A 25,220-nucleotide genomic window follows, 5' to 3' on the forward strand; every position below is an offset into this window, starting at 1 on the left:
GAACAAAGTGGAAAGTAGAACTATTAATTAAAATTACAATGTATTAACTAATAACAATTTTTGCATATATTTTTTTAGGGCAATGTGTTCAAAAGATATGCTCTGCATGTCCCATAGTATCTCTCTTGAACCGGAAGTATGTGCACTACATAAGCACGTGGCTATTAATGTTATTTGAATTCATTTGATACCTTCTGGTAGTAAAAGTACATTATATTGAAGTTGGATAGTAGAACATTTAGTAGCCATTTGCTTTGGTGATCTAAAATCAAAATGGTTTTGATATTTTATTTATTACATTCACTTTAGACTTTTTAAATTTTATCACATTAATTTCATTTTAGCAAAAAATTGTCATATGTTTTCAACTGCCAAAAATTAAATAAATGCTCAACTTTATAGCAATACACCTACAATATTTAAGTTGTTGTCTCCTATTTACTTTTATTTGGTTTCTTTATGCTTTTAACATTATTTTTTCCTAGGCTACTCGACCAGATATGATACGGATTCTGTCTGCTGCCTTGCATGTTGTACTGCGTAGAGACATGTCCTTGAATCGCAGACTTTATGCATGGCTTCTTGGTAAGTTTAATGGTTTATAAACAGAGCTCACAATTTTTAAAATTGTTAAAGTACCGTATAATCTTTAACAATTATTATATTTTCTTAAATTAGCAATGAAATGAATCACTATACATGAGATATCTAGTGAAGTGAACATTGATGTACTGTTGGTTATATTTACTTTTCAATTGCAGATTTTTTTTTTCTAGACCTAGAATGTCAGGTGCTTTTCAGCTACCTGAACTTCAATAAATGCAAGGGAGAAATATCTACCATGATGTTGAGTCAAAATCAAAAGTCATTAGATATTTTTACGAGCCTTTTATAGACAAAGATGTTGATATTACTGTAAATAACACACATTATTGATTTGTTAGATCAGGGTTGTATCAAGATATGTTTTGTCCAACACAAACTGTCTACAACTATAAAGTATAATAGACATAAGGCCCTTCTTATTCAGGAAATCAATCTCATAAAACTAAAAATGCATCCTGGTAAATATTAAAAATTAACTGAAAGGCTAAATGTATTGAGTTTAATTTCTTACTTATTTTTCTCCTTCTAATGTTATTCATATGCCCATGCATGTAAAAATATATTTTGTCACCCTTACATATTTTACAACTGTACAAGACTTTATCTTAAATCAACATCCATTCTCACAGACAAACTTTTCTTTTTTTGTGAGAACATTTAAATTGTAACCTTGCTATCTTGCACATATTGGTCTAACATGGCAATTAGTCTACAGACGCAAATGTTTTCAAAAGTTTAATTGAGAAAATTTTGGTAAATAAAGGACTAGCACTAGCTCTTTAGACTGAATGTTTGTTAAGCACATTATATAAAAAATAGCCAACGTCTAACCCACAATATTTTAGGACTGAAATGCCTTTAGGAAATCGTTTAAAGAACAATATTGAGGCTTTACCTATAGTTTAAACTGTTTGCTACGCAATTGCTCATGTGTATTCATTTGTATTGCTGTTTCTATGATAAATAATTTGACATTTTTAAGTAGCCACGTTTACTTCTAATTTACCAAGTGAGTTTGATATCTGTTTTTTGTGTATTTTAATTTCTAGTGTTCTTGAAAAAAATCCTATATTTTGTAGTCAATGGGTATAATGGTTTATAGTGGTTTCTTTTGTTTTTGTTGCTGGCTGACTGTGGACTCTCTTTTGGTAAGTCGTTGGTGTTTATGTCTTGCTAGCGTGTTTCAGAATAGTCATATGGGAATTACTTTTATAAATGACTTTTTTCTCTGTTATTTTTGTGTATGTAGGTTTTGACAACAATGGTGCGATAATAGGCCCTAGGAGTACACGGCATAGTAATCCTGAAGAACATACCATCTACTATTTCAATTCATTTTCTAAGGATATGTTGGTGCAGGTACATTTTTTATATGCAATTCAGTTTTGATTTTTTGTATGTTATTAAACAAAACAAAATCCTTTCAAATGGAAATTAGAAAAGTAAGCTTTAGAGTGCTACCATATAACATGGAATAAAATTCTATATAACCATTTTAGCCAAACAGAGAAGTGGGCTTATTGTATTGTGCCCAGATATGATTGAAAATACAAGCAGTGTAAAGTTCTAGAGTTTCATCCAGTGTTTGTGTAAAATTGTAAATATGTTTTGCATGATACCCCATATCTTCATAATTAATACTTTTAATAGTATTACAAAATGAATTAAATAAATAACAAAAAGTCCAAAAAGGATCTAATTTAAACAAGCATTGGGTGAATGAAAAGGAAAAGACAAGCAGAAGACAAATGTAAGACTCATTATATGAATATATGAAACAATGTCATGAAGACCGTCAAGCAGTTTCACAAAAAGATCAGGAAGAAGTGTTAAACACAGTCTTTTAAGACATATGTCATTCTGAACAGTACATATACTCAGAAATCACGTGGTGTGTTGTTGTGATATATTTATAATTAATGTACAGTAGATCACTTTTCAGAGATACATTTTTACTTTGACATAAAAAAGTCTTTTTCTGCTGATCAGTGTCAAAGACGTCAAATTAAATACACTGTTACTTTAATTTTGTTTAAAAATAAAATGCGAAAAGGGGTGAATATTTTTATAGGCATGGTAGGACTGACTATATTAAATCTCTGGCCAAATTCCTTTCTGATAGAAGTTTAGAACAATTGTCACTGCCAGATATTGCTTTCTTTACATGCTACTCTCTCGCAGTTTAATTCCTCCTAACTGCAGAATCTGGAGTTCTGTGTAATCATTTCTCTGTGTTAGAGAAGTTCATAGAAATGAATTCAGACACTTTTGGAGATCCTGCATATGTATGGGTAGCTGTAAGAGGACCCCTGAATGTTTTTACAGTTGGGTATACAATTGGCATAGCCCATAAACACCTCATGTCTTTGGGAGAAATGTACCCAAGTGTGGTGGGCCCAGAATATGAACCAATCATATCTAATATGAGGTCTGAAATAAATTCTTTGTTCTTAAAAATAAATGAATTTGAGATTCACCATACCAGGATTAGATATTGTCTCCTGTGCAAAGTTTAGTGAATTGTTGACATTAATGTTGATGTGAGGCATTCACATCCATCCACACTATTAAAACTTAAAAGGGCATCCTTACTAATAATCCTATTTGGATTAATAAAATTTTTTAAGGTTATAATCAGAGCTTTTTGCTGGAAATTCTAATACTCCCCTCACTCACTTCAACTCCTTTCTATATAAGCTGTCTTTTCCCTATGTGAATATGGAAAATGGTGTTCTGCAGTATTTCCTGATAACACTGTCATAGCTAAAAGAAGCTCTTGATTCATTGTCTCCAGAGAAGGCCCCATGTCTGGATGGTTTGCCTACAGAGCTATTGTATTCTTTTTCAAAGCAGCTGGCACCATCATGTTTACTAATAAAGACCTTCAGAATCTCCTTATCCAATCTAAACCCTGCAATCAACTGCCATGATCACATTCCTTTTAATACTGGTTAGAGAATCCACAGACTATACTAATTATTGCCTTATTTCATTGGTGAATACTAGGTGTTTACTGCATATTTTAAATGTAGCCCCATCTCTGTCTCAACCAGCACTTTCACTTGCAACATAGTAAACTTTCAACTGTATGAGCTAGAAATTTCTGTGGCAACTTAATGGGCTTTGGTGAATGCTTTATTACTATGATTAAAACTTTATTTCCCCCCACAGCTGTAATTCTGACAAACTCAAATAATATTTAGACCTTTCCAGATTTTCTTTGGTACCTGGCAAGCACCCTTTACTCCTCTTTCATTATTAAGCTTTTCGCCATTGCCCATCTCTCTCAAGATTTATTTTCTCATATCATAAACTATGACTTCCAATATCTCTTTACAATGATATCATTTTGCTCTTTATTGGGAATGCACATCTTCTGCATGTGCCTTTTCTTCTCTTAATTTGCCTTTATTGCCAGTCTGTTTTTCCCATTGTACATCCCATTGGTCAACTCATTTCAATTTGTAGGTATTGATATCTATCTTCTATGAAAGAGTACCAGAACCTCAGATTACCAATGAAGCTTTAAAAGTGATGAGGTCTCCCTCCCCATGTCATTTCGCTCTAGACTAGCAGGCATTTAAAGGAATGTGGTTCCTCATTTCAGTTTTAATAGTGCAATGTTATGTCTCTCCCCACCCATTCCATATTAGATTCATGTTAAATCTTAACTATCATGGCGTAGTGAAAGCCTTTATTAAACACCTATCTTGAAACTATGACAGGTCTGAGGATGGGGTATCATTAAAGAATCTGGAGTTGTATCACTTGGCATTTACACTTTATTTATCACTGGCTGTTATAAATACTGTAAATACTTGTGTAATGGAGCTACTTATCTGAGCAATTTCATATTGCTTCGATATGATGAAAGGGAGAAAGGGTTAAAAAAGAAAGTAAAAGCATAACATTAAATGGAAGTGGAATGGCAAAGCTGCATGTAAGTTTGACTGTGACTTTTATGAATGTTAAATTATTACTAATGTTTCATGCAATTTTAAGGACATCTTTTCCCTTCGCCTTTAAGTTTTAATGGGTAAATTTGTTTACTGTTTGAACATTTTTGCACTTTACCCCTGATTATTTCTGATCCTTGTTTTAGAACGCTGTGTGTTTTATTATATGTGCATTTTAGTACACAGTGCATGTATTGTCAAAAATAAGTTGTAAATCGAGCTTCATAAAACCTGTCAATTCACCTGAAGCTATCCCTGCCTTTAATACCCTAATCATAGCTGACACAGAGTTCATACACAGACATGCAGGGGCAGTGAGCAAGTTCCAAAGTACAATGATCGGCAATAAATAATCTCTATAACAGTAAATTAAGTACTACACTAACACAGCCATCTTGGAAACCAGACACTGTTGGACGGGACAGATTGGCTTAAAGCATTTGTAGTGTTTTCTTTCCAAAATGTCGATCCTAACATTCAGAGTTTTGTATGAAATCATCAATTCTTTATGCTCAAAACAGACACAACATAATATCAGTTCTCTATGCTCGCCTTATTTTATTCACCCAGACATGTGCTTATGGCAAAGATGAATTTGAATTTCAGCCCTATAAAATTTTTTACATTGTGTTCAGGACTTGTTTGTTTCAGTGTGGAAAAAGTTGCAATAAGTGTTTTCTGCTTGGTCTGGTATGTAGCTGTTTGGGTGTGTTGATGTTTTGTTCTAGATAAGCTGATTCGATACAAAAGAGTGACATTTAATTATTGAATTTTCTCATCAGATTGATAATATTGATGGCAAAAACTAAATAATGTTAAAAGCAAACCAAAGACAGTGTATTAGACAGTTCTGTATGGAATTTTTTAATAGATGAGTGTGGGAAGATTTTTTTTAAATAATTTGTGATTTGAAGAGTGACAGTATATCCCACAGATATAAGTAAATTGGCATCTTGAAGAGCATCATGGGGGACTCGTACATCAAAATAAACAATAAAATGGCAATACTTGGGCAATTGTAGTGGCAGTTAATTAAATTTGATAAAAATCTGCAAATTGACTTTATTCCATGTATTTTGTACAGCAGCTGTCATATTGTAACAAAATTTAACGTCTGAGGAGGGCTTGTAGGAGAACTTTTGTTTCCTCTTAAACCCAACTATGACCTTTACTTTGGTAATGAAAAGCACTAAAAAATCAAGTTCTTAGGTCAAGCTTTATGCCAGACCAAACTGGAAAATATACTGATCATTTTCATTGAAATATCAACCTTAGGTTGTAATCTAAAATATAGAAGAATTTTTTTTAAAAGCAATCACCAACACAAAAGATAAGAGAGCTCATGTTTATAAAGAAAAAAAAATCTAATTGTTTGTTAAGGCTGTGTGATTGGTCAGGGAATATATATTTTTACTTTATAATGTATCTTAGGGCCAAGTTTATATTTGTATTGTGTAAGTGGAACATAAGTCATGTGAGTGGTAGTGTTTATATAATCTTTGACAATTTATGGGTGAGGTGCTATATAAATAAAATGTATTATTATTATTATTATTATTATTATTATTATTATGTTATACTTCTTTATGGTAGGAGGCAGCAGAAATACCCTGTTAGTAATTTTTTAACGTAATTGAAACAAGGTCTTATAACAATGGGAGTTCTTTTTATAGCTTGGGAAGCTCAGGAGTATATAGTACATTTTTGGGTGTCTGTTACATTACTGTAATAATCCATTAGGAAATGGTAGTGCTAAATTATTCTTTATGTGTTGACATTCCAGAGGTGTTCATTTTTTCTTTAGGCCATGATAGGAATTCTGCAAGGTAAAACATTTGGAGGAGAAGATGAAAGTGTAGTGACACGTGACCTTAAACCATTTCGCATCCTTATTAGCCTGTTGGATAAACCAGAATTAGGTATGTCATGTGTTTTTCAGAACTACAAACATTTTGCTATGATTTTGTTTTTATTAGCATGCTAATGTCAGAATGGTAAACATTTTGTTATAATTTCATTCTTTTGTATCATGTTAATTGTATCAATTTGTTATTTGTTAGCTGGTATCGTATCTTTCTTGTGAAAATATACATAATCCAGTTGCTTTTGTTGTCTGTGAATGAATAACTGTAGATTAGCCTAAGGTATACATGGAGGATATTAAATGTCAATATAGAATGTTTAATACTTATTTTGCAGTATAATACCATTCTAAAATCTGTCAGAGAATTTAAAATTTACTAAGTAGTATGTGGACTATATTAAGTACTAATTTGTATATATGTATTGTATTTCAGGGCCAGCAATATTGGAAGATGTTCTGATTGAGGTATTTAGAACATTACACTTACAGTGCAAAGCTGAGTTGGATTTGCAAATACAGTCTCCATTTCAAAGAGATCACACCCAGTTGAGCAGGTATACATCGTCTGTTGAATACTTGGTTTAAACTGTTACATGGGATTATTTGTTGGTGAAAGACTTGCAGTCTTAGAAACAGTTTTTTTTTTTTAATTATTATTAAGTATACACAACCGCAATATCTGGGACCCAGTGTCTAAAACATGAAAGTTCTTTTTTAGATATAAATGTTGTAAATTCAGTATGCCAATTAAATATGCATATTTCAAATACATTCACAATAGTTCAATAATTATGAAGATTTATGCTTCATTTATTAATTTTCTTTCTCTACATATCATTTCCTCTGTCATTCACCTTCTATCCACTTGACCAGGGCTTTGGTGACAGCATCCTGAGTTGTACAAATCAGCCTGTCCTACCCCTGTCAACAGTTTCCTTGATGAATTTTCAGAATTTCTTCATATGTAATTTCTTTAGCATTTCCTGTCACTTTTCACTGTGTCTTCCTAGTGGGTCCTGTCTGGTACTCTTCCTGTAAGAGATTCTTTGGAACCATTCTCACTATACATCAAAAGCACTTTTCTCCCTTAATCTAGGAAAGCACTGATTCTTTTCCAAGGTTCACTTGTGTGCTTATTATCTTGTACTAGAGAGTTAGCCCAACAGTCTTGAGCAGAAATAAAATTTTGGCTGTTTGCACTTACAGTCTTACTCTTTCTGTCATTACCAAGAGCAACAATAGGCAAAGATGGAATGTACTCTAGATTGTACTCAATATTGAAAGCTTCTTCCAATTACTTATCGTCTGCTTTATCACCATAATTTTTGCAAATCTTAAAAAAAAAAGATCTTGTATGACAGTTATGTCCTATTAACCTGCAAACAAAGAGATATTAACTGTTAAAATAGTAAATACTGTCTGTTTATTATTGTCTTTTAGCAAGTTGAGAGAGAATAAGAAAACCGCAGAGCTAATTAAAACTGCAAATCTTCTGTTCAACTCATTTGAGCCTTACTACATGTGGGACTATATAGCAAGATGGTTTGAGGAATGTTGCAGGTATGAAAGTGTATAAGTTTTAAGACTTCAAAGAATATTTTATATGTTCATGTTTTATTGTGCTTAAATTGTACCTTTAAATTAAATTTGAACTTTGAGTAATATAGGGAAAATGGTGTTAGATAAGGTAAATGTTAAAAAGTATTTGTTAGTTTTATTTTTATGTTCTGTTAAGAGGCATGCAATGAGAATGCTTGTCTCATTTTGCTTTATGGTTTTGTCTTATTCTTTCACAGTCTTTTAACTATTACTGTATCAAAAGAAAAAACACTGGTTTCTAAAATTTTGCAAAACAGTATAGAAGAACTTTAGAATAATTTGGTTCTTCTTGGTATAGCATGGTTAACATGCAGAACAATGACTGTGCAGTTGTTTTCTTTTTTTTCTCTTCTTACTTTTTAAATGGTGAATAAAATGATGAAGGGAAAACTATTATTCTTTAAAGCTTTTGTGCAGGAAAACTTGCATATTTTATAAAACAGTTATCAAGCTATCTAGCTATCCATCTGAAACTAGCAAAAATGTATATATTGGTTGTCTCTTAATGTTTTGTAATTCCACAAAATGAAACCGAGGAAGACAATGAAATTTAGGTTATAATTTGTTGCCTACATATGTGATTAGTGTCAGTAGTTTTTCTGAATGCTTTCTTATGAGCAGTGCCAGTGCTAGGTTATTTTGCGCCCTAGGCCAAGCTTATTAGTGTGCCAACTGACTGTTCCATAGCAAACCCATGCGGCTGTTGCTCAATCCCCCCCATATGATCTGCACCCTAGGCAAATGCCTAATTCACTTTAATGGTGGTGCCGGCCCTGTTTATAAGATACTTTCTTCCATATTAGAATTAAAATGTAGTCAAATTTTTAATGCTGTTCTATTCAATGAATTTAATTTTGTTGTAAATCGTATTGTTTGCAAAGGTTTAGGCATATTATTTAAGTGTTACAGAAATTTCATTCCACGTTTTTCTTTAATCTTTCCCTTTTCTTCTATGCTTTTAATGAGAACATTTTAATTTGCTACGTATTTTTATTGCTCATTATTTACTCTATTTTCATTACAACAACATCTCATAATCATGTTTTGAACTTATAATATGGGGCTTAGATTTTACTTATCTTGTGCTTTTCTTATAATATCACATTGACTTCAATCTGTTAAATCTTTCTAGGAGAACATTAAATACAAGGTTGCAGGCTGGACCTGGCAGCAGCAGTGATACAAATGACTTGTCTCTTGCAGAATTTTGTCTTCTAGTAGACTTCCTGTTAGATATTGTGTCATTGGTAAGGAGTATCTTCATTTAATTTGTTTTTTAAAATTTAGTTTTTCTATATTTCACTTTTGCTGATGTGTAGACTAATGTAATTTACAATATCCATACAAAGTGTTTTGAATCGTATAATTTATGACGTGTACAGTATACACATGTTAATCTTAACTTGTTCATTTTCTTCTTTTCTCAGTAAATAAACTGAATTAAATTTAATTTAATTTTAGTTCTAATTTAAATTAGATTTAGTTAAATGTGTATTGCTATTCTGTTTAATAAAACCAACTTACTTGATTTTGAGTAAACAGTAGAGATGTTAAAAATCATTCATATAGCATGTTCTTATTTTACTCAATCTCATAGCAGTCTACAGTTAAATTTATTCATAAGGTAATGCATGAGTATGGTTTACCTTGAAGATACTTAAGACAATGATGCAGTTCATTTGCATTACTGTATAGAGGCAGATGGTTTTTTTTACATGATTAACATACATCATTTTTATGTCCTTTGATTATTCAAACCAATTTAGATAGCGGTTTATTGGTTTAAGAAGAACAATTGATACATGATTTTAAAATACAGTTAAAATCTCTGGATAGTGTAATTTTACAAATTCATATACATGTTGAGAATTCCTAATCTGAAATGCCTGGGATCAGAAGTATTTTGTATATTTTCAAATTTTGGAATATTTGCATATACATAATGACATTTCTTTGAGATGTTATCCTAGTCTAAATATGAAATTTGTTTATGTTTACTCTACTCCATATATGCACAGTCTGAATATAATTTTATACAATATTTTTAATAATTTTGCACATGAAACAATGCTTGTGCACAGTATCATCATCAGAATACCTGCATCAGCTATTAAACAACTGCAGCAACAAAGGATGGTAGGCTCTCAGTTTCTATCTATAATGCTGTGTTTTGATTAATACTTACCGCTCACAGAGAAAAGCAAAAAACACAGAGTAATGCAGATAGGTCTGGTGTTGATGATTGTTGATAATAAGCTGATGCCATCAGAGCTCATACTAAGATGTGCTGTGCAGCACTTTTTAATTGTGCCACTCACTAGCCCTCCCAAACAGCTATTATCACTCCTTTCACCCATGGCTTCTGAAACTTCACTGGGGAGTCTCCTCCACCCCAAAGGCTTGTTGTTTATGTGTTTGGATTTTTGAATTTCAGATTAGGGGTACTCAAAACGAATTTGACATTAAAGAGTAAATGTATAATTTAAATTCAGTGTTATCTCACTTGAGGCATAATTTTAAATCCTGATTTTAAATGCTTTAAAAAAAGCAATAGGTCACCATAACAGGAAAGAACTTTGTCCTACTAAGAGCAAATGGCCAATGAGAGAAAAATGAACTGTTTATGTCAAAAAATGTAGTAAGCATCCTATTATAATTGCTTAAATAGTCTTCTGTCACCTAGTGGGAATTTTGGGCTTGGATGTTCTGAAACCATTGCTTACTGTGTGAAAGTGCCAGCTTGTTTCACAAGCAGTGCTCTTTTCCTTTGGAAAAGTAATTGTTTCCTAACATCAACTGGATGCTTTTGTTATTAGATGTATTTTCAATTTAGATGGGTTTAGAGTATAACGTTAGACATTTGTTTGACTGAATTTCCTGACAAAGAATGCATTTGAAGTTATCAGGTCCATCTTTTGTATGCATGAAGCTTCAAACTTTCTAGATTTAGATTTTGCTTTGGAATATGATTCATTTGATGAATTTACAGCAATTGTTCTTTTCCACATGAGAGAACACTTTTTATTAAAGGGAACATTAAGATTCTACAGACGAAGCTGTCTAGAATTGGAGCCCAATGAGAGAAAAATAAAATACAGTATTTCCCAAATAAAGCCATGAAATACCTTCCTGACTGCACCGGAATCATCTGTTTGGCCTAGTTGAATAGCTAGACATTCACATAATTTACAATATGATGCTCACAAAAAGATTTATTTCTCTATAGGTTAATATTGTATTTCCAACCTTCAGCATGGGTAGGGAACAAAAAGGATAAGGTGTGATTGGAAAGAGAGAAGGAAGACAATTATGTGACCAAGAGCAATGGAGCAAGTTTGAAGTCATTAAAAATGTAATTAGTGCAGATTTGTGTTTTTAACAAGAGGAAAGGAACAAGAATTTACTAGCAGTGGGATTCAGCAAGCAAAAGTAAGGCTATTTTGAAACTTACATAGTGAGAGCATAGAAGGAGGCTTGTTTCTGAAAAGGGAAAGAGTCTTTGTCTAACAAAAGATTAATCAGAATTTTGGTTAGGACTCTATCTGGTAACTCGGAATTCTGCTATCTAAGTAGCTGACTGGTGGGAAAGCATTACTTAGCATAAGTACATCTGCACAATTATACAACAGATATATAACCCCAAAGTTCCACTAACAGGTAACATAAATTGGAAAATACTGTCTCCACCTCAGCCAGGTTCAGGGATTGCCTCAGTGGGCAAGAAAGCCACAACCTGATGGTGTCTGTTTTCGCATTGCTGGTCAATTTCAGGCAGCCTTCTGAAAATAGTCATGTCTGTGTGGTAGTGATGAAAAAAATTTAGTGCACTTAAAAGTTGATGTACATAATTCAAGGCCATAATTTTAACAGACATATTCTAAAGTTTTAACATTACACCAGGAAATAATGTTTAAAGTATAGAATGTAATAATACAAAAAGAATGGCAGAGGATGCAAATCATGGCAGTCAGTGAGCTTGAAATTATAGCCAAGTAATTCTTGCCCATCAAACACATTATACACAATATATACTGGTGGCAACAAATCAGAAACAACAAACAGCTTCTTGATGTTCCTCCCACTCCCCCATCTTCTCTAGCTCTTCATAGCATGACATGAATGTTGTTTATAGGATCAAGGGAAATCGAGGTCTGTACGAAACTTAAATAGAGCATGGAATAAGGTTTGTGTCTGAAAAGAAGAGAACGTCTTTGTTTTACAAAGGATTAATCATAACGATGGTGTTGGTTCTACCTGGTAACTTGTATTAGACTGGTATTATTATTATTTAAAGTAATGGTTTTGCATTTATACCTTTCTCTTCACTGTGCAAATTACTTGTTCTTTACTTTTTCATATATAGTCTGAAATTAAATTAACTGAAACAAACAGTATAAGTTCCTGCATTAAACATGTTCATTTCTAAGAAGTATGTTGCAAATAATGTTCTTACTGTATGTTGTTTGTTTTTCCTAACTTGAATTCTCACTCACTATTCTGATATCTTGTGTGTCTTTAGCAAGTCTTCTTTTTTCAAATCTTTGCCTTTTGTTTTTAAAGCCTACTAGAAGTATGAGAGTGATCTGTCAGGTACAGTACTTCTGCCATTTTCTTTCTCTTTACCTCTTCAGTTATGTCTGTTCACTTCATGTTATGTCATGTCATTTCATATCAAATTTTAATAAAATGCCGTTCATGCAAATGTTTCTAAAATTATATTTTCTTTACCACAAAGAAAAAAATATCATAATTAAAGAGTTGTACATATGTTTACAGAACCTTATTAAGATCTCCTCTCAAAAAGTTAGTTTTTTTCTTCCACTTTTTTAAACAATTATAAAATAAAAACATGTTAGGGCTCCTTTTTGTGTTTCAGTATATATGGATTTTAGACTAAATGTATATTCTTCTGATTGATAGGAAACATACATTGAAATCCAGACAGAGCACTTGCCCCAGTTGCTCTTGAGGATGGTTTCAGCTTTGACAAGCCACCTTCAAGCTCTGCAGTTATCTGAACTAACATACAGCTTGCAACTGTGTTCTAAGATTTTAAGTAAAGTTCAACCACCATTAGTATCTCCTGCTGTTGAAGGAAGCTTTCTGTTACCAGCTGGATCAATCAGAGACAGAGATGAAAAAAAGGTAAATTTGTAAGAGAACTCCTCTTTCATAATTTAAACTAGCTGAATATAAAAATAGTCTATTTCTAAACTTTTCACACTTAATACTTGTCACCTCAATTTTAAACTTTACAGTTATTTGTGAGTGTTTTTATGTGGCATTATCTTCCTGTGATTCCTCAAAAGCCTTGTTTCAACATAGTTCATTTTTTTATTCCTAATATTGTTGCATTGTCATCTTTGCCATAAAGAAGGAATGAAGGGAATACTGAATTGCTGACTTTAGAAAGCAATAGTCTTTTTGAGACTGTGTACAGACAACCATGAGTACATTGTGCATAAAACTGTGTTGGGGCAGTTGGAAGGCTCGGTGAGTGTCACATTTATAAACCAATCTAATGCCTCATTAAGGGGGCACTCAAAGTAGGGGCAGTGATTTTGAGGGTAATAGTGCTCTTGTTAATCTGGTCCGACAAAGAGTAAGCCTCTGATTATAAATAACTGTCAATAGCCCTGTTAAACATATAAAGGTTTGTTAAAAATAAAAACTCATTGCAAGGGAAAAACGTTTCTTTAACATCACATAATACATTGGCATACATTATCGCAGATGATGTGTGTGCTGTCCAACAATAGTGTTGGAATCGATGTAAGGTTGAAAAAAATTGGCAGCTTTGTTCGTGAAAATATGAACTGCAAGATATGCATTCAGAGTAAAAGATGTGTTACACCCATTAAAAAGGAAGTGAAAATGACTGCTGTTAAGAGAGTTTAAGAGTCACAGGAGATGCAGATTTCCCCAAAGGCGGGTGCTTCAATCTCTGTTCCTGATACACTGCAGATTTTTTTTCATAATGAAGTTCTTTGTGTTAAAAGAGCATTTGCTTTTATTTGTTGACGTCTTCCAGCTTGCTCTGCAAAATAAAAAAAAACCTATAGTACATGTTTCAGTTCTTTTGTAAACTTGAAGAAGATTAATTTTGAAGTTGCAGTGCACAGTTTTATTCTGTGTTTACACATTTTGCCTTATTTTTGGGCTTTTGCTAGATATGATTTTGAGTTCTTAGTTTCTTCCTTTTCCTTTTAAGCAAGTGCTAATTAACAAACCAGCACAAATAATAAGGTAGCCAGTAGAAAAAATGACTTAGGAATATTTGCACCCGTGTCTTTTCTTCATTAAGTACTTGTTTGATGTATGTATTTTGAAAAAAAAAGATTTGAGGAGTTATATTTATGTAAATATATTCTTGTATGAGAGATTCCATTAAAAACATTTTATATCAGACCTTTGCTTAACTGAAAACCTGTCATATCTTTTGCCTACTGGGAACTGACTTTGAGATCCCTGCTGTAAAGACACATTAATGTCATTTTTGTGATGACTTCTGCCATTACTTGGCTACTGTCTTTTTATAACAGAGGATATTTTTATTTTTATACCGTATACACAATAGCTATGAAAGTTTTAATACATTCATAGCAAATTTATTGAAACAAAGAATATGAAATTTAAAATATCGATATTAATTGAAATAATATGCTTTAGACCAGAGCTACTGTATCTGTTTAAATGCATTAATTTAAAGATTGATTTTTTTGTTTACTTTTTTGAAATACTTTGCCCCTGACATATCTTAAATATTTGCTTGAAGAACCTCTTATTGGCTTTGACATGTCATTGCTGCATTTAAAGAAATAATTAGCAACAGAAACAATTTACTTTAATATAGTGCTCTTCACATTTTTAAATTGTACCAAGACACCAAATACAAAACTATTAATTGGTGTAGAAACTCAAATACATACATAATAATAACATTGCATATATTCAGTACAAGCTTGTGTAGAAGCTACTGAGTTTCCAGTATTGAAAGAATGGTGCAGAAAACATGAGGTCTTTGACTAACCAAAGAGATATTCACAAATGTAAAATCAAGTAAACTATCAAAACAGGCTTCAGAATCGGTCAGTCTTTAATAATTGTTAGACTTTCTCCAACAAATCTAGGATTTGCCGTTAGCTTGATTAGCAGCTATACATTTTGCTGACTTCAGTGGGTATGAGTGTACTATACAACTTTGCCTGAATGTTTGCAGACTAATAATTTCCTCTGTCTTTGGAAACACCTTATACGTCTTTATTGTGTCTCAACACTCTTTTTTGCTTAAGACTAATATGGTTTAATTCCCTTAAATTGTCAGATTATGCCATTCTGTTTAGTCCAGGATTGGAGTTTATTGTTGCTATTTTTGCATCCCCATCTAGCCCTCTAGGGACACAGTGGACTTGGTCCTCCTTTGCCTTTTTATAATTATAATAGTTGTAGATAATTTTAAGCTGTCTGGTTCCCTTCTGACTGCTTTTCACAGTTAGATCCTTCCATAGTGATGCTAATACCACAGTATCAGCTGCAGAGATTTTATCCTTTCCTTGTACAGAGGCCAATTAAAAAGGTTCTTCATGGCCCTTTATACCTTTAGAACCACTACTGATTCCTGGGGACTTAGTGTAAACCCAATTTCGATAAAAGAATTATCTTAGTCAGAAGAGCTTAGAAGGTCACTTGAGGAGAGTATCTATTGTGAGTTTTGTTTGTCTAAAAACATTGTAATGACTGTCATAACTGAAAATGCAGCAAGCAATTAGCCATTAAAGCATTTGACTGCCTTGAGATAGACATATTTGTTGTTTTTAATGGAAAGGACTTGATGGAAATGAACATCACTAAGTAACTGTAGAGATCTGTCTGTTGGGTATCATGCACAATTTTCTCTCTTAATAACAACCAATTTTATTGTTAATTTAAATAATAACTAAAACTCAAGTGGCTTCTTTAAATGTTAATTTTGTAAATTGACATCTTTTCAAAACTTCTAGTTTATCCCACCTGTGGAATACACCAGTGACGTCTTTGAAGATAATGATAATCCTCCGAGTAGCCGCTCTTCTGAAAGTGGATTTACTGAGTTTGTGCAGTACCAAGCTGATAAAAGTGAAGATATTGATAGAAGTTCGGGTGATATTCACAAACTTCACAGCTCTCTCCCTGTGGGCAGTGTTTCTTCTGAAGCAGAAACTGCATCTACGGTGGGCTCAGAAGATACTGTGGTACATTCTTCTCCTAGAATTGGCCATCTTTCCACAGCTATAAGTGGCACAGCTAAGCAGAAGACTGTCATGCAGTGTTGCCTTGAGTATTTCCAGCAATTCCTCACCCGACTCATATCACTATATGTTTCATCTTGCACTTCTACTGAATGTTTCAGGCTTCAGAAAGGCAATGGGGCCACAACTGTGGTAAAAGATCATAAAACAATAATTGCCCCCTGTACACAAATGGCAAAAAAGGATTGTCTGAGAGCATTTACTGCAGCTTGCCAATTATTTCTTGAATGTTCAAGTTTTCCTGTTTACATTGCTGAGGGTAATTCGAAGTCGGCGCCTCCAGTTGATGAGTACATGCATGGTAAGAAATGTTAAGGAAGTATTTTTTACTCTAATTAAAACCAGTTGTCCATAAATCTTTGTTTAAACGCATGTCAAGGTGTTGTTCAGAGCAGAAATAAGTATTAAGAGCATAATAAATCAATCCGTTACAGCATTAAATAAATGACTGAAATGATACCGAATGTTCCATACATTTTATACAATATAAATCTATGAAACTTTGACATGTTCTGACACTGGCCTTACTGTTTTAAAACACCATTATAAAATCCTCAGCAGTGCTCCTTAATCTTTATGACTCTCTAAAACACATTTTCTTAGGCTGTTTATGATGCTCTCTTTGTTTGGATGTTCTACCCTAAGGCTGAATACCCACTTGTTCCCTTATTCCATTCCATTTTCAAGAAGCAACCACTGCTGTCTTATGAGACAGTATTGTCATAAACCACACTTTATACAAGAAGACAAGGTCTGCTGTGTTTAAAAACCTTGGCCACAATTTACCAATTTAACTTTTTACTATTAGTTGTTCATTATATTTGTCATATATTATTTCAATTAGATAATAATTAGCGTTGCCACAGTACCATGAATTTTTGGCTCATCCCTCTTTTCAGAACCACTTCAACTTTTTGACATTTGTATATTTTCAACCATTTGACTGCTAATTTTGTGTCTTTCCACCAAATATCAATAATGTTTAGGTCTGGAGTTTAACTACATCAACCAAAGCTTCAAAGTTGTTTTTGTTCAGCCATTCTGAGGTAGACTTGCTAGTCTGTTTGGGTACAATGCAGCATTATCTTCAGTTCACAGATGAAGTGCCTGACATACTTTCAATGCATCCTCTTGAACAGTGTAGGATTCATTGTTCCATCAGAGATAGTGAGTTCTTTTTAGTTCTGATGCTACAATGTCACGGAGCCATGACATCAGGCTTGTTCCAAGGAATGGGGTTCTGTGTGGAATTAGCTTTTGCAGACATAATGCAGTTTTGTTTTTAGCTTACCTGTCCACAGAACATGGCATCAAAATTGGTAAGATTGATCCAGATGCTTTACATCTGTAAATGTCAGTGTAAAATCTACCTATCCATGCATGTAAGTTGTGGAAAAATTTCAGGTCACCCCAACTGGATTTGGTTAAATGTAACAGCCAACCTTGAACAGAATGTCATCAGGTGCAGTCATATTCATATTCATACTGACTGTACAATTTATAGTTGCCAGTTAACCTTAACTTTGTGTCTTTAGATTGTGACAGAAAATTGAAGTTATTACAGGAAATTCACATATTTTATTATTTTGGTTGTAACCATTTAGTGTGCAGCTGTACTTTTATGACAATCTAGTGTAACTATGATCTAAAAATATTTCTTATAGCATATTTAACTAAAACACCACAGGTTTTTTATAGTACACACACAAATATAGTTAAAAGCACCAGGACTACATTTTCTGTGGTCTTGTGAGTTAGTAACCCCAAATCTTTACAGAAAATATGGTAGTTCTTTGTTTGATATGACAATTTGACGATAATAAAAAGAACAGGGATGCATCCAATCCTGCAGGTTTTCATTCTAACTGTTTTTCATATTTAATGTACTTTTTTTGCTGCTTATTAACTTTTTTTCAATTAACTTTAATGCAATTGTTTGTTAAGACTTGTTCCTCTGAATTGCTTAATTTCTTTCCTTAAATGGCACCCAAACAGAAATGAAATTTGAAGTGAATGAACCAACAGAAGACCAAGTAAGTCAGGGCCTCAAACTCCAACCAATTTCACTCCAACCAGTTGCTTAATTAGACACTATGTCTTGATGGCAATTAAACCTGCTCTTTAATTTCAAGGCTTGTTGCTGCTCTCATCTCATAACATACATTTCCGAAATTGTTGATTTCCTCTTTTCTAAGAGCAGTGTTAAAATGTTTGGGGACCTGAACAGATCAGCATATCTGAGACCTTCACCTTTCTTTATTTTCAGATATTGTATGATCGACAATGTTGGTCATGTTTTAGATCATTTTTTATCTCATTATTGTTTGGCTGCTAATTAAGGAAAAAAACAATTAAGGGGTCTGAGTCTTCAAGAGAAAGTCAAATAAAATTAATTCAAAAGAAGTTAATTAGGAGTAAAAACAGGTCACTAATTAAGAAATGGGTTAGAATGAAAACCTGTAGCCACTGGGGCCCTCCAGGACCGGAGTTGGGGACCCCTACTGTAGATGATATATGATGTTATAGGTAGGAGAACATCCAACAATAAATCTGATATTACTTCAATAGACCCTTTAAATTTAGTTAAGGCAAATATGATAGACCCCAAAAAACATATATTTGGACTGCTCTTCAAATACCACAGTAATATATTTGCAAAATATTTAACTGCCTCAGTGTGGTTGTTCAAAATGATCAATGTGGAAGAGTTGTCAGAAAGAAATACTATTGAAACGTCATCTCAAAACTTTTAAGTCAATGTCTGATGGGTATAAAATAATACTTAGTAGAGATGCTCCAATAAGGTTTTTTTTACAGCCGACAGCAATCACTGATTTCATATTACTTTAATTGGCCAATTTCAATTCTGATTTGTTTTCGTTATTGTTTCCTTTTGTTTTACACTAAATGTCTGCATATTCAACCTAGTAGAGACCTTATATTCTATATTAAAGTCATATTTATATATTTTAACTGCAATCCACAGGTTTTACTTATCCAATTTTTATTAACAAAATGAAATTCTATAGGCTTATTGCTCAGTGACCATAAAAAATACTAAAATAAATAAAATCCCTTTAAAATATAATTTTTAAACTAATATAAACTTGTAAAATAATATATATCCAAAATACATGTGCCATAAAAGAAAATGTAAATTCTTGTCATAATTACAAACCAAAATTCTAATAAAATGTTTATCAAGATGACTCAAGGCCAATTTGATTAATAAGTTCACATGTAAAATAGACTAAATATTGACAGCAAGTTCTTCTTTATCTGTTCTTTTTCTAATTAAAAATGTGAGGTGCTGTACAAAACAGAAGCTTGATCACCATCCAGGCACAGGCAAGGAGTCACCATTTTAATTACAGGATAAAATGAAAAGGTCAGAACTCATTTTCTTTTAATTTCTGCCAGTTGTAACTCTCTTTTCTTACAAACTGCTGTCCTCTCCATGTACAGGATAACTCCTCAGATTCCCTTTTTTCGGTTTATTACTCCTCTTTTTTAATGTAAAAGTCAATATTCCTGCCTTCATTCCCTCTAAAATGTATACATCTCCATTTGTACTTGACATGTCCACAATGGCCACATTGGCTGTGTGGCAAAAATGAATTCAGATTTTGAGACACACCAATGTATGGAGGTTTTCTAACTATGCAGAGTGGTATACATGGCAACCATATATCCAAAATGGTGAGGCTGGATACGTTAATGCCAGAATGATGAACAAAGGGCTAAATATGATATAAAAGGTAATCAAAATGCAACAAACTGCTCATTATGTATGTCCATCACTCACGAAAATATACTCGCCCTTCCTTCAGCACTTTTGGTCAATAGGTCTGACACTCCACCTTCTCCTTTTCTTCCTCTTAAAGTCAGTAATAGCTGGTACAACTCTTCTTCCATTAGCAGAATCGCACATCCTCTGCTGTGACATTGTTAGTTGTGCGACACTGACCAAACACTGTCACACAATGACAGTGAGAAACTCAATGCTCACATGAGCAAACAAGTCTAAATGTGTTTTGGTTGAGTAGCCTGCATGCGCTTTACAGTGTGATCTGCTTGTCAGCTTCTCACGGTGAGTATAAACTTCTTAAACACTCAACCCACACACAGACATTGGTTTAGTCATTGCTACAGCTGCCGCTTTTTTAGCCTTTGAACCACCTTTTAATGGGATCTGGAAACACTCTCCTGCTTGTATTGCATAGAAGGGCATGTTTCTTGAACTTAACAGGTTCCTTTACTGCTGGTGTCTACCAACATGTCCTGTGGATGTTGCAATGGCAAACACAAACAACCTATTGACCATGGCTCCTTGTAGCTGTCTTCTCTATTGAGGTCTTGAACAGGGTTTATTTAGATTCCATGTCTCAGACCTCTGTTAAAATACAAGAGAAGCTCTTTTGGAGGTGAGAGTTGAACACCCTGAAAAGAGGCATCTGCAAGTTATTTCTGGTGTACACTCATTATCTGTTTGGGTCTTCTAGGCCCTTCCAGCAGCCACTCCATTCATCTGAGATAGCTCACCACCACTTGATCATCAGTTGATGGATTAATACATTTCATTACCTCATCCATAGCCATAGCTCATGTGAAATAGCTGCAAAATTGGTCATTGACCTTTGGCTCAAGGTGGTATGCCACCAGGTATACCTACAAGCAACCTTGTGTATAAACATGGTGTTTGTTATGGACAATGGACATGACTAACACAGAATTACTGTAATAATTCACAGATTCAATTCAGATCATACAGAGTGTTTCTCCCATATCAGCACCATTTCTGTTGTCTCCATCATTCCCAATGTGAGTACTGAAATCTTCTAGTAGGTCTTTTTAGTCAGTACTTGGTACCGTTTTAAGCACAGAATCCATTGAGTCTCTACAGTCTGCATATACTGAACAGTTGACTGGTGCATAAACACAAACAACAGTTGAATTTTCATTCCTGCAAATGAAATGTACAAGCCACAGCTGGGGTCTTGTGAGTATTCTCACACCCACCTGGGGCAACACCAGTGTAATAGTGAGAGAGAGAGCGAGAAAGTTCAGGCCTGGTTAAAGGTGTAGGTCTTCCAGGTGAGAATCTCTTTATCTGAATATTTCATGATGGCCATTTTTTCCTTGTCTGGCCCCCTTCCCTAACAGGTTTCTTCCCAAGGTCTTACGGTAGTATAGCTACATGTACTGGGAAATCCATCAAAAAGTTCAAAACAAAAATTGCAGAAAAGTATTCCAAACATAAAGCCTTGGCTATATTGCAGAACTCCGGCCATCCAGGGTTAAATGTTCTCACTTTTCTACTGAAATAAATATGATGTTGAAATCAACTGGTGCTTTCATTTTATTTTTGATATCTTTTAACCTAAATGTCAGTGTGTGTATTCTAAATATTACCTTTTCCATCTTCAAACAGACTGTGAACAAGTTCAGCCACCATTATGGCTACAGTCTCTCATGAATGCCTGCTGCTGTGGTAGTGAATTCAGCATCCAAGCTGTCGCTATCTCCTTAGTAATGGATCTGGTTGGCCTTGCTCAGTCTGTTGCTGCAGAAACTGGAGAAAATGGCAGTAATTTGGAGATGGGTCAGCCAATGAGTCCTAGCCAGGGCAGAGTGGCTGTAGTGATCAGACCTCCACTTACACAAGGAATGCTAAGATTTATTGCTGAGAAAACAGAATTTTTTAAAGTAAGTAACTTTGTGTCTTATATGTTATCAGCTGTTCACTGTATGCTTATTTGAAAGCAGGTACCAATCACTTCATGCAAGATAATAGGTTTAGACTATTATAATTGTTAACTCTTTGCCTGCAACATTTTAAGAACACAATGCATAGCTAGTAATTTTAATAATTTCCATTTCTGTGTTGGCTAAAGAATATTAATTCTGTCTGGTAACCCCCAAGGTCACTTGCCCTAGTGTCCATTTAACTCCGTAAGATGTTACAAGGTTTGTGTTGATTTGCCCTGCAGCAATGAAAACAAAGTACTTTTGGAACTTCTATACTTAAAATGCAATGAATGGTAAGATCTGTCATTTTCTTTGAATGCTTACATGCAAGGAAAACCTTTTTTCTGTATAAGCAGTATTGGCTGGTGGTGGTTGATTTGTTTGATTTATTTATTTTTTAAGTTGATTTAAAAATATCTGCATGTATCCTAATAATGTCAGAAGTTTGCATTGTATTTTTATTAAAACTTAATCCATCAACATCACAAACCTCTTTTTAGTGTACTTATCATTCATGATAGATCAAAAAAAAAGAAGACCTGCATGGTTTCTTGTTACGCACAATAATATAATATATGTACTGCAGTTTTATGTTATGACACATTCATTGCAGATCTGTGTTTATATAACCAGTAAAGATTGAAAATGTAGTTTCACGTTGATCTTATTGTAGTAACTGTAGCCATGCAGTTGAAACATTAAGAGGCAAACCCTCAGGGTTAATTAATGATTGGAGCTCGACAGTGCTCTACCCCAGCATCACTCTCGTAAACCCAGCTCTGGAAATGCTTATATAAAAATAAGCTTTCCACAGTATGCATTTCGTATTATTTATTTATTGATTGATTTATTGACTGGCTGTATTATCTGTCCTGTAAATATCTATTCTTGCTTTTTATGTTTTTGCTGCTGTATGCATTTGAATTTCCGCATGGGATTAATAAAGTCTATATAATCTAATCTAATAGCCCTGCAAAAGCAGAAATGGACACCATCACAAGTAGTTTACTGAAATAGCAATTTCTATATTAGTATGTATTTGTTAAAGGAAAAAATGAATAAAAGTTAATAATGTGAGAAAAAAAAGAAAAGTAACAGTACTGTACAAAAAAGTCTTTGGCCATGAAAAAAAAATTTTTAAAGCTTGCTTGGGAGCCAACCTGTGTGGGTCTAGTCATATCACAAGATATGAAGATTTTGGAAAACATATGCACTTCTTGTTATTTTTTGTGGTATGAATGTTCACTTGTATTTATGTTAATGTTATATAGTGTGTTGAATTGGAGTAACTTCCCAAGCACAGTATGTAAAATGGAAAATACTACACAACTAACAAATAAAAATCGGTATATTGCTATGACTTACACTGTACTATATATGCTTTATTTATTAATCTTATTGATTTTATTGTAAAAGTGACAGGAGAATACTCTTGGCTGGAAGAAAACTGCTGTTTACATGCCATACAGTGCCTTGTTTCTTCATCTTCTACTTCTTCTTCTTCTCCGTCTTCATCTTTTATCACTTCTATTTAGGGTCAATATGTTTGATCAGCCTTCTCCAAAAGCTTGGTCCTGCACCTCCTAACTAGTTAAGCATTTTTCCTTCAGTATTTCTTTTCCTTTATCCATCCACCTCCACATTGGCCTCCCTTGCCTTCTGTTCCCCCGTACTTCCATTCCCTTCAGTCTTGTGCCCACATATTCATTGTCTGTCCTCCTCATCACATCACCTCAACCTTCTTTTCTATATCTTTCTTAGATATATCTCTTTCACTTTTGTTGTACTTCTGATTGTCTCATTTCTTTTTCTGTCCTTTTTTGTAGCTCCACACATTCATCTCAACATTCTCATTTCTAAGACATCTAACTTCTTCTGTGCTTCCTTTACTATCCTTATTCCAGAAGTGCTTCTTGCTATTTTTCTTCCTCTTTTTATTTTCCTTTGTACTGCAGATGCTTTATTTATGTATTAATCTTACTGAATAACAAATTAAGTGACAGCAGCATACTCAACTTCTTTTTGTATCATTCAAAACCTTGCAAAAGTACTTAAAATTAGATATTTATATTGGTTGCATTTATTACATTTTCAGCTAGAAACCAGTGCTATCTGTAAATATACTGCAATATTTTTCATGAAATATCAACAAAAATATGTAAAAAGTGTGTCTGTGGTAAAAATCTCTGGACACTGTAACTTACTTGGGAGTAAAAAGACCAAATCTTATGGAACGTTTGTAGACAATGTGACCTTATTAGTCTTTAGAGCTGATTAGATTTTGAGTGAATTCTAACTATTCTGCTTCTAGCTTTTAAAGTACAAAATTTTTAAAACTGATAACAACAATACAGTAGATGAACCTATGCTTCGAAGTTCACAAAATGTCGAATACACATTTTGGACTTTGAAAGAAAGGTCAATCTAAACTGCAAACTTTGAGCTTTTAAAGTTTATAATTTTCAGTTGGAGTAGCAGAGTTCTATCTTTCATTATTTTGGTAAATTCACAGCGTATGTTACTCCTATTGTAAATATGGAGAAATGCTTGTGCTCACCACATCATTTTTTGTCAGGGTGTGCTTGTCCTTGTATTTCACTACTATATTATTTCATTCTGTTGTAACTGCGTCCTGTTTGACCAGCACTCCATGTCTCTTCTGTGTGGGCATAGTATGCTGGTTGAAGTCTGTAATTTCGATGTAGACCTGAGGTTCCAGGAGACTGTTTTTGTTAATGATTAGGAGCTTTTTTTTACGGTGTATATTTTGTATTTCCTTTAGTTGATTTATGCATTTTTTTATAAGCATGTTGCATTGACATTATGGGATCAGATGGCTGAAGGAACCCCTCAACATCATCAAAGAAGCGTAGAGCTTTTCTATCAACTACACAATCTTGTCCCATCTTCCAGCATCTGTGAAGATGTTATTAGTCAACAACTGACACACAGAGACAAGGTAAAGTATGTATAGAGGGTTTTACTGAATGATCTTGTATTTTACATTGTTTATTTTATTTGTATTATTGTTGTCTGTAAATAGCCAATAATTACTTGTCATTCAGCCAATGAGCCTGTCTAGCTTTATTTTTATTTGCACATTGTATGTTGTATATACAAGACATGAGCAAATAGGACAAAAAAATATTTATATATACA

General features: G+C 33.5%; 1 protein-coding gene across 6 annotated transcripts in view; it reads left to right on the forward strand.

Moving 5' to 3' along the window:
* Positions 1-25,220, forward strand: part of dop1a (DOP1 leucine zipper like protein A) — a 117,913-nt gene that overhangs the window by 36,328 nt on the left and 56,365 nt on the right. For 2 of the 6 annotated variants that reach the window (XM_039747569.1, XM_039747570.1), the window contains exons 7-17: positions 486-585; positions 1,856-1,965; positions 6,367-6,481; positions 6,860-6,980; positions 7,867-7,986; positions 9,158-9,272; positions 12,586-12,615; positions 12,946-13,170; positions 16,026-16,614; positions 21,745-22,019; positions 24,868-25,020. In XM_039747569.1, the coding sequence (XP_039603503.1) occupies positions 486-585; positions 1,856-1,965; positions 6,367-6,481; positions 6,860-6,980; positions 7,867-7,986; positions 9,158-9,272; positions 12,586-12,615; positions 12,946-13,170; positions 16,026-16,614; positions 21,745-22,019; positions 24,868-25,020 (1,953 nt within the window). The remainder of the gene's footprint in view (positions 1-485; positions 586-1,855; positions 1,966-6,366; positions 6,482-6,859; positions 6,981-7,866; positions 7,987-9,157; positions 9,273-12,585; positions 12,616-12,945; positions 13,171-16,025; positions 16,615-21,744; positions 22,020-24,867; positions 25,021-25,220) is intronic. The other 4 variants (XM_039747571.1, XM_039747573.1, XM_039747574.1 and 1 more) reach the window with 2 other exon arrangements.

This window comes from Polypterus senegalus, chromosome 3 (assembly GCF_016835505.1).
Source record: "Polypterus senegalus isolate Bchr_013 chromosome 3, ASM1683550v1, whole genome shotgun sequence".
Taxonomy (NCBI): domain Eukaryota; kingdom Metazoa; phylum Chordata; class Cladistia; order Polypteriformes; family Polypteridae; genus Polypterus; species Polypterus senegalus.